Below are 13,229 nucleotides of genomic sequence, written 5' to 3' on the forward strand. Positions count from 1 at the left end.
GTGGTCAGGATGAGGCAGCGACTGTATGGCACCTTCGCCCCGCCGCGCTGCCGCACCGCACCGCTCCCTTAGCCGCCATTTATTGCTTCCTGAATCCCGAAAACAGGGGACTGAGCACAAGAGGATTCCAACTGCTGTTTTCAGACGACCTCTGACCCCGGCGGCCCTCCGCCCGCCCCGGTGCCGAACACTCCCTAAATCTCTCCCGCCTTTCAGACTCGGCGTTTTGTTCTGGGCTTTCAGGAATCTGATCGATCGGGACTTGAAGCGAAACGTTTGAGGAAAACTGAACGGTTCAGTCAAGTAAGGATCCAAAACGTTTTTCCTTCTTAGACGATATTTTAATAGCACAAAACACAACGTAAAAATAATCCACAATATTTTTTTTTTCTTTCTTTATAAAATTTCTTATGAACATATTTACATTCAGTCTGATATTAACATAAATTTACATCATAAAAAATGGCAGCAGAAGCATTTTATGGTAATTTGGTGTGAACTTTTGCTCCTTTATGATCACATGAAACCTGGAAAACCTTTAAACTTGTTGGGACAAAACCAAGATGATTTAGAAAAAAATACAACAATAAAGTGAAAACATTACAATTAAAAAGCAGTTTTTATGAGAGAAAAGCTTTGATGGAGTAATACGCCTGTGTGGTTCTTTATTTGAAATAAAACAATCTTTTCATAAATGATCATTTGATGCGAATGTGCTAAAATATGAAATATTTCCTTATTTGTAAAACTGAAACCAAAGTATAACTTCACAAGATGCTTTTCTTAGTAGGAGTTCTCATAAAATTACTACCTTATTATCTTATTACGACTTTATTCTTGTACAAATTTCATGTCGTAATTAATTTCTTTTGCTCTGGTCCTAATACGCTGTGGTAAAACGTAGAGATGCATCCATCATTTCTCTTTAAAACCTATTGGGGTTTTTCCAGAAATATTTCCATCCACAAGGAAACAGAGAAAAACACAAAAAGTTTTTACTCCTCCAGACCAGTGAGTGGCGCTAAGCATGCAGTCTGGGACATCAGGCCTCCACATGAGATTAGCAGTAAATGAAACAAGAAAATAAAAATGGAAAGCAACGAGGCGCGAGTGAATTTGAGTTTTGTCTCACTTCCACTAAAACTAAGACAAAACAAACAAGTAATCCGCCATTGTTGTTGTCATATATGATGTGTTTGGGGTCAAAGGTCACTTTTAGAACCTGCTAAAAATATTTACGTTTCCGGGGGAACGGAGACAGTTAAAAACTTTCCAGGTTTAGAAATACATTTGGGTCTGTTATTTCCAAAAGCCTGTTAGCATTTCCAGCTGGAGTTCAGCCTTCCTGTTTTCTACTGAAAGTCCAGGTCTCTCTACAGCCTCAACGAAACACAAACAAGACTCATTACATTGCTGAAAACACATTTTCCTTACTTATTAGAGCTAATGCTAAGTTGTCTTCACTCAGCATTAGCTTCCACACTGAAGAGCAAAACTGGTAGCTCCTGGTTGTGTTCAATGATTGGAAAAATATCAGCGTTTTCAGATGCCAGCCAGTCGACAGCAGATATGTTGGTGCATCTCTAAAATTTTTATTTAGAGGATTAATACACGTTGATATTCATTTTATTTATTTCAGCTGTTTTTTTTTTAATAACCAGATTTATGGCTGTTTTGTCCAATCTCCAACTTATTTATTCTGGCAGATTGTATACAACAAAAAGTAAATCCATGATGGCAACATAACGTGATCTCACATCATCTGAACATATATTAAATTCTCGGTTGCTCCACTACGCTACATAAAGTTGCTTTCTTTTCTCATTTGGTTTTCAGTGCTTGCAGCATTTTCCCTTCTTCCTTTGAGTGCAAATATTCTTCAGCGATTCCTTTCACGAGGTTTTTATCGAACCTCCTAGTAGGGCTGGACGATCACAATGCAAACGTTTCATATCAGCCGATATCAATAATCATTGATTTTGTTTTAAATATCTGACGTAATGCCAGATGTTGGTTTTTTTAACTCCGTTCGTTGTGTCTTATGTTTTTTATGAGGAACGGTGGGGAAACTTGAAACTGCTGTAAGTTACTCAGTAGCTCGTTGCTAGGTAACCGAAATTTGGGGGAACTTGAAACTCCTCCTTACAGCATGTTGCTAGGCAACCAGAGAGCGAGTGAGTTCAGTGAATATTCTATGAGATGTATTTTCTGTTGGTATTGATCACAGATGGTGATATTTATCGTTATTGATTTATTGTCCTGCCCTCCCTCTCTGTTTAGAGGACATGAGCGCCTGAACGTCGCCGTCTTACGTCATCCGACCAAAAACACCGAAGAAAACGTTCTGAGTTTCGCCCACAGCCGCACCAAACGAGAGAGATTTCTCTGGGAGTTCTCCTTGTTTTCCTGAGTTTTAAACCGATGAGCCTCAGACGACGCGCTTGAGAAAAACGTCCAAAGCTAAAACTCCTTCGTCCAAGTCCAGGAAGTCATGCTGAGGATTCACTTCAAGCCACGGCGGCGTCTAGCTTGGCGTCCAGCGCCACGGTTCTGATCCGAGCGTCTCAGTCTACGGGAAGTTCACAGGGGATCTGCTGGGCGGCTTTGGCCAGAGAGTAAGTCCTCTGGAAGTCCTTGTAGCGCGGCGCGCAGCCCAACCAGGCCTCGCCGAAGTGCACCCGGCCGGTGAAGAGGAAGCTGCCGGGTCCCGGACGGACGCCGCACTGCAGCAGCGTCCGCACCTCGCCGCGGCTCGCCAGCCGACTTCTCCCCGTGAACAGCGTGTACTTCTGACGGAAAACTCGGGTGGCGCTGACCTTGATCACGGCGGCGCGCAGCGTTTCGTCCTCCTCCACCGACCGGATGTTTCCTCGAACGACTGCAGAGAAACAGGATGTTCATTTCATCTGCAGTACAGTAAACGGCATTTCAATAAAAGAACATGAACAACTTCCTGCTGATTCTGGATGTTCTCACACCTGATAGGGGACCAAAATTACATTTGTTACATTTTGAGCTGCTGTGGTTTTCTTTCACCTCACTGTCGAAAAAAACCCAAACCCTTTGAAAAACCTGTTCCCCTCCTGGCCTGTGGGGGCGCTGCACCAAAAACCACTGAAGGAAAGAACATGAAAACCTCTGAAAACACTGAGAGCAACTTCCTTCTTCACAAAATGTAAACAAAAATAGAGTGGCTCATATTTTGGCAGTTGGAGGATTTCTCTTGCTAGCACTAGACTAGTGCGTTTCTTTTGGTTGTATTTACCCAGAATGCCCTGCACTGTAGTCCACTTCCTGACGTTAGAGTGGCCTCCGGTCCGCTTGGCGTTCACATATGCATTCGGACTGAACCAGAGTTCACTTTAACTGAACCCAGACTGAGGTTTGGAGGCCGGCAATAGATGAACTCTTAGACTCTAAAATGCGTTAACCGTTCTGTGTTTCACGCAGGAAGATAATTAGTGCTGCACTGCCTCCAACCTCAATTTCCTGTATAAAAAAACATTGGCTTCTGTTTGGAAAATTTGCCAAAAGCAAATATTCATAAAACAGATTTTGCTAAAAGTCTAGGGTGATTTTCCTGCTTCACAAGTTATAAACGAACTTAACTTAAAATCAGCGTCTAAAATGCTGAACTGCCCCTTTAAGGGCAGGGAGTTTAATTCCTGTCAACTTACCGAAGTCGCTGGTGCAAACCGCCATCAGGATCTCGGTGTCGTTGCACGGCCGGCAGGCATCTGAAGAGACAACAAGCAGCCGGAGAGTCAGTGGACAAGTCCGAACCGTAAACGTGAAATAAACACCTACATGCAAATCAGAGCCGACAGGAACTGACTGAACCTTAAACTAAAATAACAAAAACAAAGAGGAAACGAACCGCCGTCATAAAACTGACTGCTGCTGCAGAGGAGAAGCCAGAGGAGCGTTGAGGTGTGAGATTCCTCCAACACTTTACAGACAGAACGAGCTTCACACCTTAAAGTCTCAACCGGCTGAACAAAACACAAAATCCTACCAAATATTTTTAGTCTAATTTCTAACTACACTTGAAATAAAACAAAACTAATATACAGATAACTTTTGATTAAGAAATAGGAGCTTGTTCCAAGTAAGTAATTCCTTACTATTGATCAGATTATTTCACTTATAGCAAGACATTTTCCCATGTTATCAGTAGAACTATCACTTATAATGATAATAATATTGGAATTATTCCTTAATACTTCCAATATTAAGGAATTACTTACTTTAAAACAAGTTCCCATTTCTTGCTGTAAAGTCACTTTAAGTTAGTTTTGTCTTATTTCAAGTGAACTAAGATATTTGCTCTTCAAACTGGACCAAAAACTTTTGGTAGGATTTTGTCTTTTTTTGTGGTGTAAACTAGAGATCAATAAATCTCTAGTTAGATTTATTGATAAAAACCAACTGAAGAAAATGGACTGAACTTTTTTTAAAGTTCACTTCTCCCCCCACTCAACCCAAAGTTTCCCCTCTTCAGAGAAAACTTCTTGATAAATGGGATTCCTTCCTCTTTTTTCCAGCCTCATAAGAGTTTGGGGGGGGGGGGGGGGGGTGTTCCTGCAGACGAGTTGCCCCACAGAGAGGCAGTTCAACAAAGGAGCGGAGCGTCTCAGCTGGGCAGAGGCCTCCGTGTTGCCTAGGCAACCGCAGTAATCCCAGAATACTCATTAAGAGGCCTCCGGACTCCTCAGAGCCCCCACATACTGCGCCTTTATGCCCCCTCCTCCTCTGCCTCGCTCTGGGGAAAGTTTGGCTGCTTCCTCCCTCTGCGCGGCGCTGAGGCCGACCGGACCGACCATCAGGGTCCAAGCAGGGAGCTGATGTACGACTGCAGCAGCCGGCAGGTGCAAACGGGCAGCAAACACATGAACTAATGCAGCAGGAAAGTTACAACATGCTGCAAGTACAGGAAGTAATGCAACATGAAAATGTCAAAAACAAAACAGAAGTCCTCCAGGCCAGCAGGGGGAGTCTGGAGGACTTCTGGTTTTGCATCGTTTCCTTTTTGCTTCTGTTTCCTGTAATTGCAGCATTTTTTTATTTGCAGAGTTTTCTGATGGATGTGTTTTCGTTTTGTGTGTTTTGGAGCGTTTTGCCATTTGCTGAGCGTTAGCGTCTGTCGGCCACCGTAGCTTCGTCGTCTCCTGGTTAAACGTGAAACTTTCTGGCTCTGACTCGCCTTCTCTGCTGATGGCGTTGGAGTCCAGCGCCATGCGCGCCGTCCAGCCGCCGCGCAGCTCGTAGCGAAACGAGGCGGTCCTCCTGCTGATGTCCTGATGCGGCGTGGCCTGCAGGAACAGCGCCAGCCTCTGGCCCGGCGTGCGACTGAAGCAGCGGACCCTTGGCGGGGGCGACGCCTCCATCCGGTCTCCCACCAGCAGCTCCAGCAGCCCGTCCCTCTCCAGGTACAGCTGGGCGCCGTGGAACCGCTCCGACGGCTTCACGCAGGCCGTGATGACGCCGCCGCCGGGGCTCGCCGCCGCCACGGGGGCCAGGCGGGGCGTGAGGGTGAGGCGCAGCGCCCCCTTGGGGTACAGCCAGTCCAGGGTTCCCTCAGAGCAGTGCAGGGAGATCTGCTCCACGCTGCCCTGCTGCTGCGATAAACCACTGAGGGCAGAAAAAATTAGAAATTAATATTTATCTACATGCAGGGGCGCTCCAGGGGGAATATCTAAATTTGTATATTTTTTCTCACTCTATGTACATATAAAAGAAAAAAGATACTTTTTTCCCCCCAAGTTTTTATTTTCCTGATCTGGCTGCTTCTGAAATCTGTGCGAAGTGAAAATATTGCAATCCGGTACAGAACTTGTAAAATTGTCTCCATCTTCCCAGCTGCAAGCAGGAGCTGCCAACTTCATAATGCTAACAAAAGAGGAATAAAAAAGTATTTAAAATCCATTTTATCTGGTGCTGACATCTCCCCACTCCACCGCCCACCGGTGCAGCGACGCCCTGGGCAACTGCCCATGAAAAACCACCACAGCACAAGAGCATCAGGACATTTCAAACCTTGAAGACGAGATTAGATTGAGTTATTATGGGCAGTTCTGTTTTAGAAATCACACTCGTTTAAGTTGCGTCGTGTTTTAAGGAGCTCTGTTTGTATTTATGGATGTATTTATAAAGTTACCTACTAGAAAAAACTAAACCCTACAAAGTATTTTTGTCTAGTTTCTGTTGCAAATATCTTAGTACACTGTAAATAATACAAACTAACTCAACAGTAACTTTCCAGCAAAATATAGGCGCTTGTTATAAGGCAATAGTTATTTAATATTGATTTTTACTAAATGCACCAGGTCCACTGAGATTTGTTCACTTATAACGAGATATTTTTCCTTTTATAAGTCAAAAGATCTTGCAGTGGAACTTAGTGATTTTTAAAATTATATTCAAGAGTTATTTATCTTGCCTAAAAGTTACTTTAAGTTAGTTTTCTTATTTCAAGCGTAATAAAATATCTGCACTAGAAACAATACAAATATACTTTTTTGCAGTGACAAAAAAGAACTAATTAATATTTTTGCTTAGCATCATTTTCTATTGTTTTCCCAATAGTACAATAAAAATATGATAAAATTCCAACTCCATGAGTTTACAGATGGTCAGTGGCCCCCAGGAGCCCACCTCTTTTACCCACCCTTGTGCAGTTATACAATAAAACTGTTTCATGACGTCCAAGATGAGTTTAAAGTAACTTTGTCAGAAATAAAAACCATATATAGGTTTCTGAAAAATTACAGCAAAGGATAAAAAATAATCAAATGCGCCCCCTGGTGGCTGACATGTGAAAAAACGGCTCGAGTTCGCATCATGGTATCATTTTATATATTTATGTACTTTTTGTTAAAACTTCACAAAAAAATGAAAAGTTTTTAGAAAAACAGAAGCGATAAAAATAAAAACTGCTCGTTTTTCTCCATGAAGGTTTTCTGGATGAATCAAACCAAACAGCGGAACCAACGCAAACATTTTAATCACGCAGGAAACTTTCAGCATGTTGCATCCAAAAGCTCCGGATGTCTGATTTTCACCTGATGTAACGTATAAATAAAACTAAATAAATACTCGCCTTCCTCTCCAGCTGCACTGGTCTTCAGAGTAACTTGAAAAACACGAGTGAAAAATGCCCAAAAGCAAAATCCAGGTTGCGTTAATCCAGCGCCCAAATCCAGGCATTTTCAACCAGATTTGACGCTAAAATATTTAGTTTTTATTCCCAAACCTGCTTTTATTATTTAAACCTCCCGCTGTGAAGCTGCAGTTTTGTCCGCGGGAGCCTCCATGTCGGCCTGAAGCGCTCCGCAGGATGCCCGGCCGCCTCTGCTCGTCTCCAGACGCGGAGCTGTGAAGTTATTCGGCCCTGGAGAGACTTCCCGGACCAATCAGAGGCCGAGCTGGGAAACTTTAAACCGGCCGGCGGGGCGGGACGGCATGAGCGGGGCGGGACGGCTTGGGGGGGGCGGGACGGGACGGCATGGGCGGGACGTCCGGCCCAATCAGGAGCTGACTGTCTGCATGGTGAACAAACCCAAACACAGGTAGAGTTTCTCATTTTAAAAATGCTTCTCTCATATTGTCTCTACATATAAAAAAATATACATTTATATTTTGTTTTAATTTCTGATATGTTTAGATTGTAAAATCAATACAATGATTTTACAATCATTGTATTGTAAAATCAATACAATGATTTTACAATCATTGTATTGTAAAATCAATACAATGGTTGCATTAGGATAATTGCAATTATCCTAATGCAATTATCCTAATGCATTAGGATAATTGTAGATAGAAAAAACATTTTCTACCAAATATTGTGAAATAAATTTCTGGACTTTTCAAATTCTGAAATTTCCTTCATGTATCAGGATTCAACACCAGAAAAACCCAAACATTTTCCACACAGAGAGCAGAACATTCAGTTTGTTACAGTTTTATGTTTTCAGGCCTTATGTTTATTTTTGCTGTTATTAATATTCTCTGTCTCTCTCGCTATTTTTTCTTAAAACTTTTCCCTGACCTTGTTGTCTAATTCTTATAGTGTTGACAATTAGTAGCAACGCACTGCGAACATTTCAGTTTTGAAAGTTATATTGACAACTTAACAGCTAAAATCAATGCTAAGCTAGCGGGGGTTTTTTTAGCTGCTAGCAGATGAAGACTAGCATTGGTTTTAGCTTTTAAGTTGTCAATATAACTCTCAAAATCTTAAATGCACATGTGATATATAACAGAAAGATGGACCCAGTTCCCTGCGGCTAATTGTCAACACTACGAGATGACAAGGTCAGGAAAAAAAAAGTGAGGGAGGGGGAAGTAGGTCAGTTATGCTAGCTTGACTATGACAACCTTAACAAAGATGTGCTGTGGAATTTGGTTCAGTTAAAAAAAAAACAGGAAAAATATTAACTTCTTTGAGACTTTTATTAGAATCTCACTTTAAAATTTGAATTTTCACTTTTTATCTTCAAAACTTCAGCATCAGTCATATTAGTCCTGATTCAGCTCAGATCAGTAACCTGATTCTCACACATTAGATGGCGATGACATTGATGATGATGATGATGATGATGATGATGATGATGATGATGATGACCTCCTCCCACTGGTTTGCCCTTTGACCTCTCCCTGCTGGGCTTCTCTTTCATGTATTTGGTATTTATAACCAAATCAAAAGTCTCTTTGTGCCAGCGCTGCCTGAGCCAGCGACTTTTCGCCAAACATGTCTGAGTGACGAACGTCCAGTTATGACAGGGCTGCAGTTCGGGACAAAGGCGCATCGCAGGAATCCAGCTGTGCTGCTGTCTGCAGCAGGATGGAGTTTGTTTAAAGCAGCGGAGTTTAAAGTTTAAAGCCACAGGCTGGAGGATGAGCGTCCACATGCGCTCAGACATTTTATGGAGTTTATCACGTCCAAAACGAAAGCTGACAAAATCCATCCGGCCTCAACATGACCTGAGCTACAGTCCAGTACAGACTGGATCAAAACCACAGCTTCCAGAAAAGTCAGCCTTACGTGTTTACATCAAAAGACTAATAAAGATGTTCAGTTGTTTGAATCCAACTCCACTTTAAAAGTCTGGTTCATCTGGGGAGGTGTGAATGTTAATCGAACTCTGGTCCTCTAAACCTCTAAACGTCAAGCGGATCGGAGACCGCTTCAAAAGCAGGAAGTTGACTACAACGCAGGGCATTCTGGGTAAATCCAACCGAAGCTAACATGCTAGCCTAGTGCTAGCAGGAGAAATGGCTCCAGAAGACAAAAGAGAAATCCTCCAACCGTTAATATCTGACGCTGCTCCATTTACTACTCCGTTCATATTTTGTAAAGGAGGAAGTTGCACTCAGTGCCTTCAGACGTTTCCGTGTCATTTTTATCAGTGGTTCTTGGTGCAGCGCCCCCACAGGCGAAGAGGGGAACAAGTTGCTCAAGGGGTTTGAATCAGTCATTTTTGAATATTTATCTGACAGATTATTTCCATGTTATACATGAAAAAATCTTTGGATATAGTACTTTTTCAAAAAACAATATATGGATATTACTAACTTAAAGTACTCTGTCTTGCTGAATAATTACTATTAAGCTGGTTTTGTCTTTTTTCAAGTGTACTAAGATATGTGCAGTAGAAACAAGACTAAACATTCTTGGTAAGTTTTTTTTCCCATTTAATAATTACTGTACATTCTATTCATGTAAAATCCCAGCAGTACTGAGGTGAAATGTAAAAAGGTCCAGAACTGATTTTGGGTTTTCAGACAGAAATCCTGGATCCCAGTTAGAGGTTTACGTGAACCAGCAGACCTGTTTGTTTCCAGTTCTGGGTCCAGAACAATGCCATCTTTGACTGCAGTGAAACACTGCCTGCCTGTCCCACCATCCTTTGACCAGTGAACCAGATTCCCGCCAAAGTTCGGCTCCCAGCGTTCCCACCACTGCGCCAATGGAAGCGTCTTCAAACAGAGCCTCTGTACGCATACGACGGTTTCCGTGTGTGTGGGACATGCAAACACAGAGAGGATGGAGCGACCGTTTGGTCCTGGTCGTGTTTACAGAACCTCGATATTCTCCTGTTATTGACCTTTTTTCAGTGTTACACAACCAAAGACGTTGTTTCCGAACGTTCCTGTCAGGAAATTATTCTGAGTCCTTCATGTCTTTTACATGGTGCATGCAGGGAAAGTTGTGTTGAATATCCAGAAAAACCTGAGCACAGCAGCGTCAAGCAGCCAGAAAAGCCCTGATGGAAAAACCGACTGACTGACCTGAGCTGAGAAATGATGATGTCCTTGTTCCCAACGTTTCTGCTAATCTGGTTGATCTGGAATGACTGCTGTTTGTTTTATAATAATCTATCTGCTTATGAATGAGACTTTAGACCCTGGCAGGACACATTCAGGAATTTTAAACAGTATTTTGATTTTGCTTGCTAGCTAAATATTTAGCTTCAAAAAATTAACAGCAATATTTTTGGGTTATTTAGCTTGTTTGGAGATTCAATTTGCAAAGCCATATTTGTTAATTTATCAAGATCACAGTTTCAAACTAAATATTTAGCTGAGAAGCTAAATATTTATTTTGAATTTAGCTTGTAATTAAAATTTCAATCTAAATTATTTTAAAGCTAAGTAATAAGCTTATTAACTAAATATTTATTTTGAACTTAAATATCTAGTTTCATATCAAATATTTAGCTTGCTAGCTTATTTTGTTTGAATCTAAATCTTTATTTTGAAACAAAAATATTTAGCTTGCTAAGTAAATACTTAGAGACTTAATATTTAGTTTACCATCTAAATATTTAACCTCAAGCTTGATATTTAGCTTTAGACTAAATTCAAACTTAATATTTGCTAAATGTTTTGTTTCAATCTAATTATTTAGCTTACTAGCTAAATTCCTGCTTTATTAAGCATTAAACTAAATAATTAATTTAATACTTAGTATTTAGCTTTAAACTAGTTAGCTTGCTTAGTATTTAGCAAGTTAGTGACGTATTTAGCTTAAATGTTTAGCGTTAAACTAGATATTTAGCTCGCTATTTAGCTTCACATGTTGCTTGCTAGCTAAATATTTAGCTTCATGCTAAATATCCAGAGGATAGTGTTTAAGATCATGAGACATGTTCATATCAGCAGCTATAAGATTTTATCTGTACCATTTCGCAACTTTTCCAAACTCCTTTTGTCCCAATTTTTCACCAACGTCAGATCTAATTTTTTAAAATCGTGCTAGCAGAGCTGCTTCCCTGTGATGATTCAGTGAGAGCGACGGCGCGGACATTTTCCCGCCTCTCCCTGCAGGTGAGGCTCGGATTCTGTGGGAACGGCGCTAATGTTTACCATGTTTCTGCCCCCATGAGAGCCGCATGTGAAAACCGACACCTGCGCTCCCATTACGCTGTCTCAGGACGGCCATCGAGCCTCGTGTTTGTTTGTGTAACAGTAAATTTCTCATATCCGTCGTGTAGCGTGTTTGTGTGCGACTGAAGCCCAGAGAGAAGCGGAGGCCTGGCGCAGATAAACAAATGAGGGAGAAAATGGCGGACACAGCTGGAACTGCGCAGCGACACCCTGAGAGGCTCTGGTGCTTTCCTAACATCTAATAGATCACTTCACGTCTCTCCGCTGGGATGCAATAACTTTTAAAGAGGTTTGTGTTCATTTCACATGAAACATCTCAAGTGGAACAGTCCCAACTTTCTCACAGTGCGGAAATACAAATTCACCAAGTAATTTTGGTGTCTTAGTACACTTGAAATAAGACAGAACTAACTTAAAAATAACTTTTTAGCAAGTGTTTTTTTGCAATGGAACTAATATTTTTCATCAATATTAATGAAATATTGACTTAAAACAAGTTTCTGTATCTTCATGAAAAGCTACAGTTAGTTTTGCATTATTTCAAATACTAGAAATTAGACTAAAATACTTTTTTTTTTTTTGTACCCCTCCAGGGGGTCTTTTGTGGGCTCTAGTGTCCCTTTTTACGAAAGTAGGCTGACAGGCAACAGGGAAGGAGAGGGGGGAAGACATGCGGCAAATGTCGTCGGGTCCGGGAGTCGAACTCGCGACGGCCGCGTCCAGGACTCAAGGCCTCCAAATACGGGTCGCGCTAACCGCTACGCCACCCCAGACTAAAATACTTTGTAATATTTTGTGTTTTTCCATTGTTCAAGGCCTGATTCAGGATGCACTGCAAAGACAAAATCTTACCAAGTATTTTTGGTTTAGATTCCAGTGCAAATATTTTAAATAATACAAAACCTAGAAGTAACTTTTCAGCAAGAAAAGTTTGTTTTAAGTTAATAATTTGCAAATACTGATTAAAAAAAGGATTAGACAAAAATATTTGATAAGATTTTGCTTGTGTTTTCAGTGATTCTACAACAAAATTACTTGTAGATGTAAGGATACTAAAGAAAGATGTAACAAATGTCCCTCCAAATTTAGATTAGAGATATAAAAAAATGAACACACTGCAAAAATACAAAATCTTACCAAATTTGAGCTGTTTGGTTGGGTTATAATGCTAATATTATAGTACACTTAAAATAGACAAACTTTTCAGCAACATGTAGGAGCTTGATTTAAGTAAATAATTCCTTAATATCCATTTGAAAAAGGGCTGGTTCCATTAGCAGAGTATTCCACTTATAACTAGACATTTTCCCAATTTTTTAAAGTGAGTTGTGCTAGTACTTTTTAAAATCAACATTAAGGAATTATTAACTTAAATCAAGCTCCTATATGTTGCTGAAAAGTTATTTGTAAGTTAGTTTAGTCTTATTTCAAGTGCACTAAGATATTTGCACTCTAACGCCACTAAAATACTTGCTAAGGTTTTGTGTTTTTGCAGTGTATGTATCAGTGTCATCTCTGTTTCCGTCTCTGAATCTTTGTTACACATTTCCATTTAAAAAGACTCATCATGTGTGTTTTTTAATATCCATAGCCTTTATGTGGTCAGCAGCACCAAATATAACCTAATTATGGCAGCTGGGGTCAAAGGTCACAGCTGGGTGCCTTTAGGAGTTTTCATTAGTAAAATGGAGGGAAGAGGCTGTGTTGGAATGCAGGAACTTCTTTTGTCACTGTCGGTTTGTCTCCATTTGACTTTGATATATTTATTCAAAATATATTTTAACAAAAGAATAATGATTAAAACACTTTCTTAATCAGGTTTTACTCTAATATATTCA

The 13,229-nt window shown here is 40.7% G+C and overlaps 1 protein-coding gene across 1 annotated transcript; it reads right to left on the reverse strand.

Annotated features, from left to right (window-relative positions):
• Positions 1-319: 319 nt before the first annotated feature.
• On the reverse strand, positions 320-7,439 carry metrn (meteorin, glial cell differentiation regulator). The gene is made up of 4 exons (XM_032574003.1): positions 7,100-7,439; positions 5,204-5,631; positions 3,678-3,737; positions 320-2,878 (listed from the first exon to the last, which is right to left on the reverse strand). The coding sequence occupies exons 1-4, from the start codon at positions 7,204-7,206 to the stop codon at positions 2,565-2,567; spliced, it is 909 nt and encodes a 302-aa protein (XP_032429894.1). The 5' UTR covers positions 7,207-7,439; the 3' UTR covers positions 320-2,564.
• Positions 7,440-13,229: the final 5,790 nt, after the last annotated feature.

The sequence above is a fragment of the Xiphophorus hellerii genome, chromosome 10, assembly GCF_003331165.1.
Source record: "Xiphophorus hellerii strain 12219 chromosome 10, Xiphophorus_hellerii-4.1, whole genome shotgun sequence".
NCBI classification, from domain to species: Eukaryota; Metazoa; Chordata; class Actinopteri; order Cyprinodontiformes; family Poeciliidae; genus Xiphophorus; species Xiphophorus hellerii.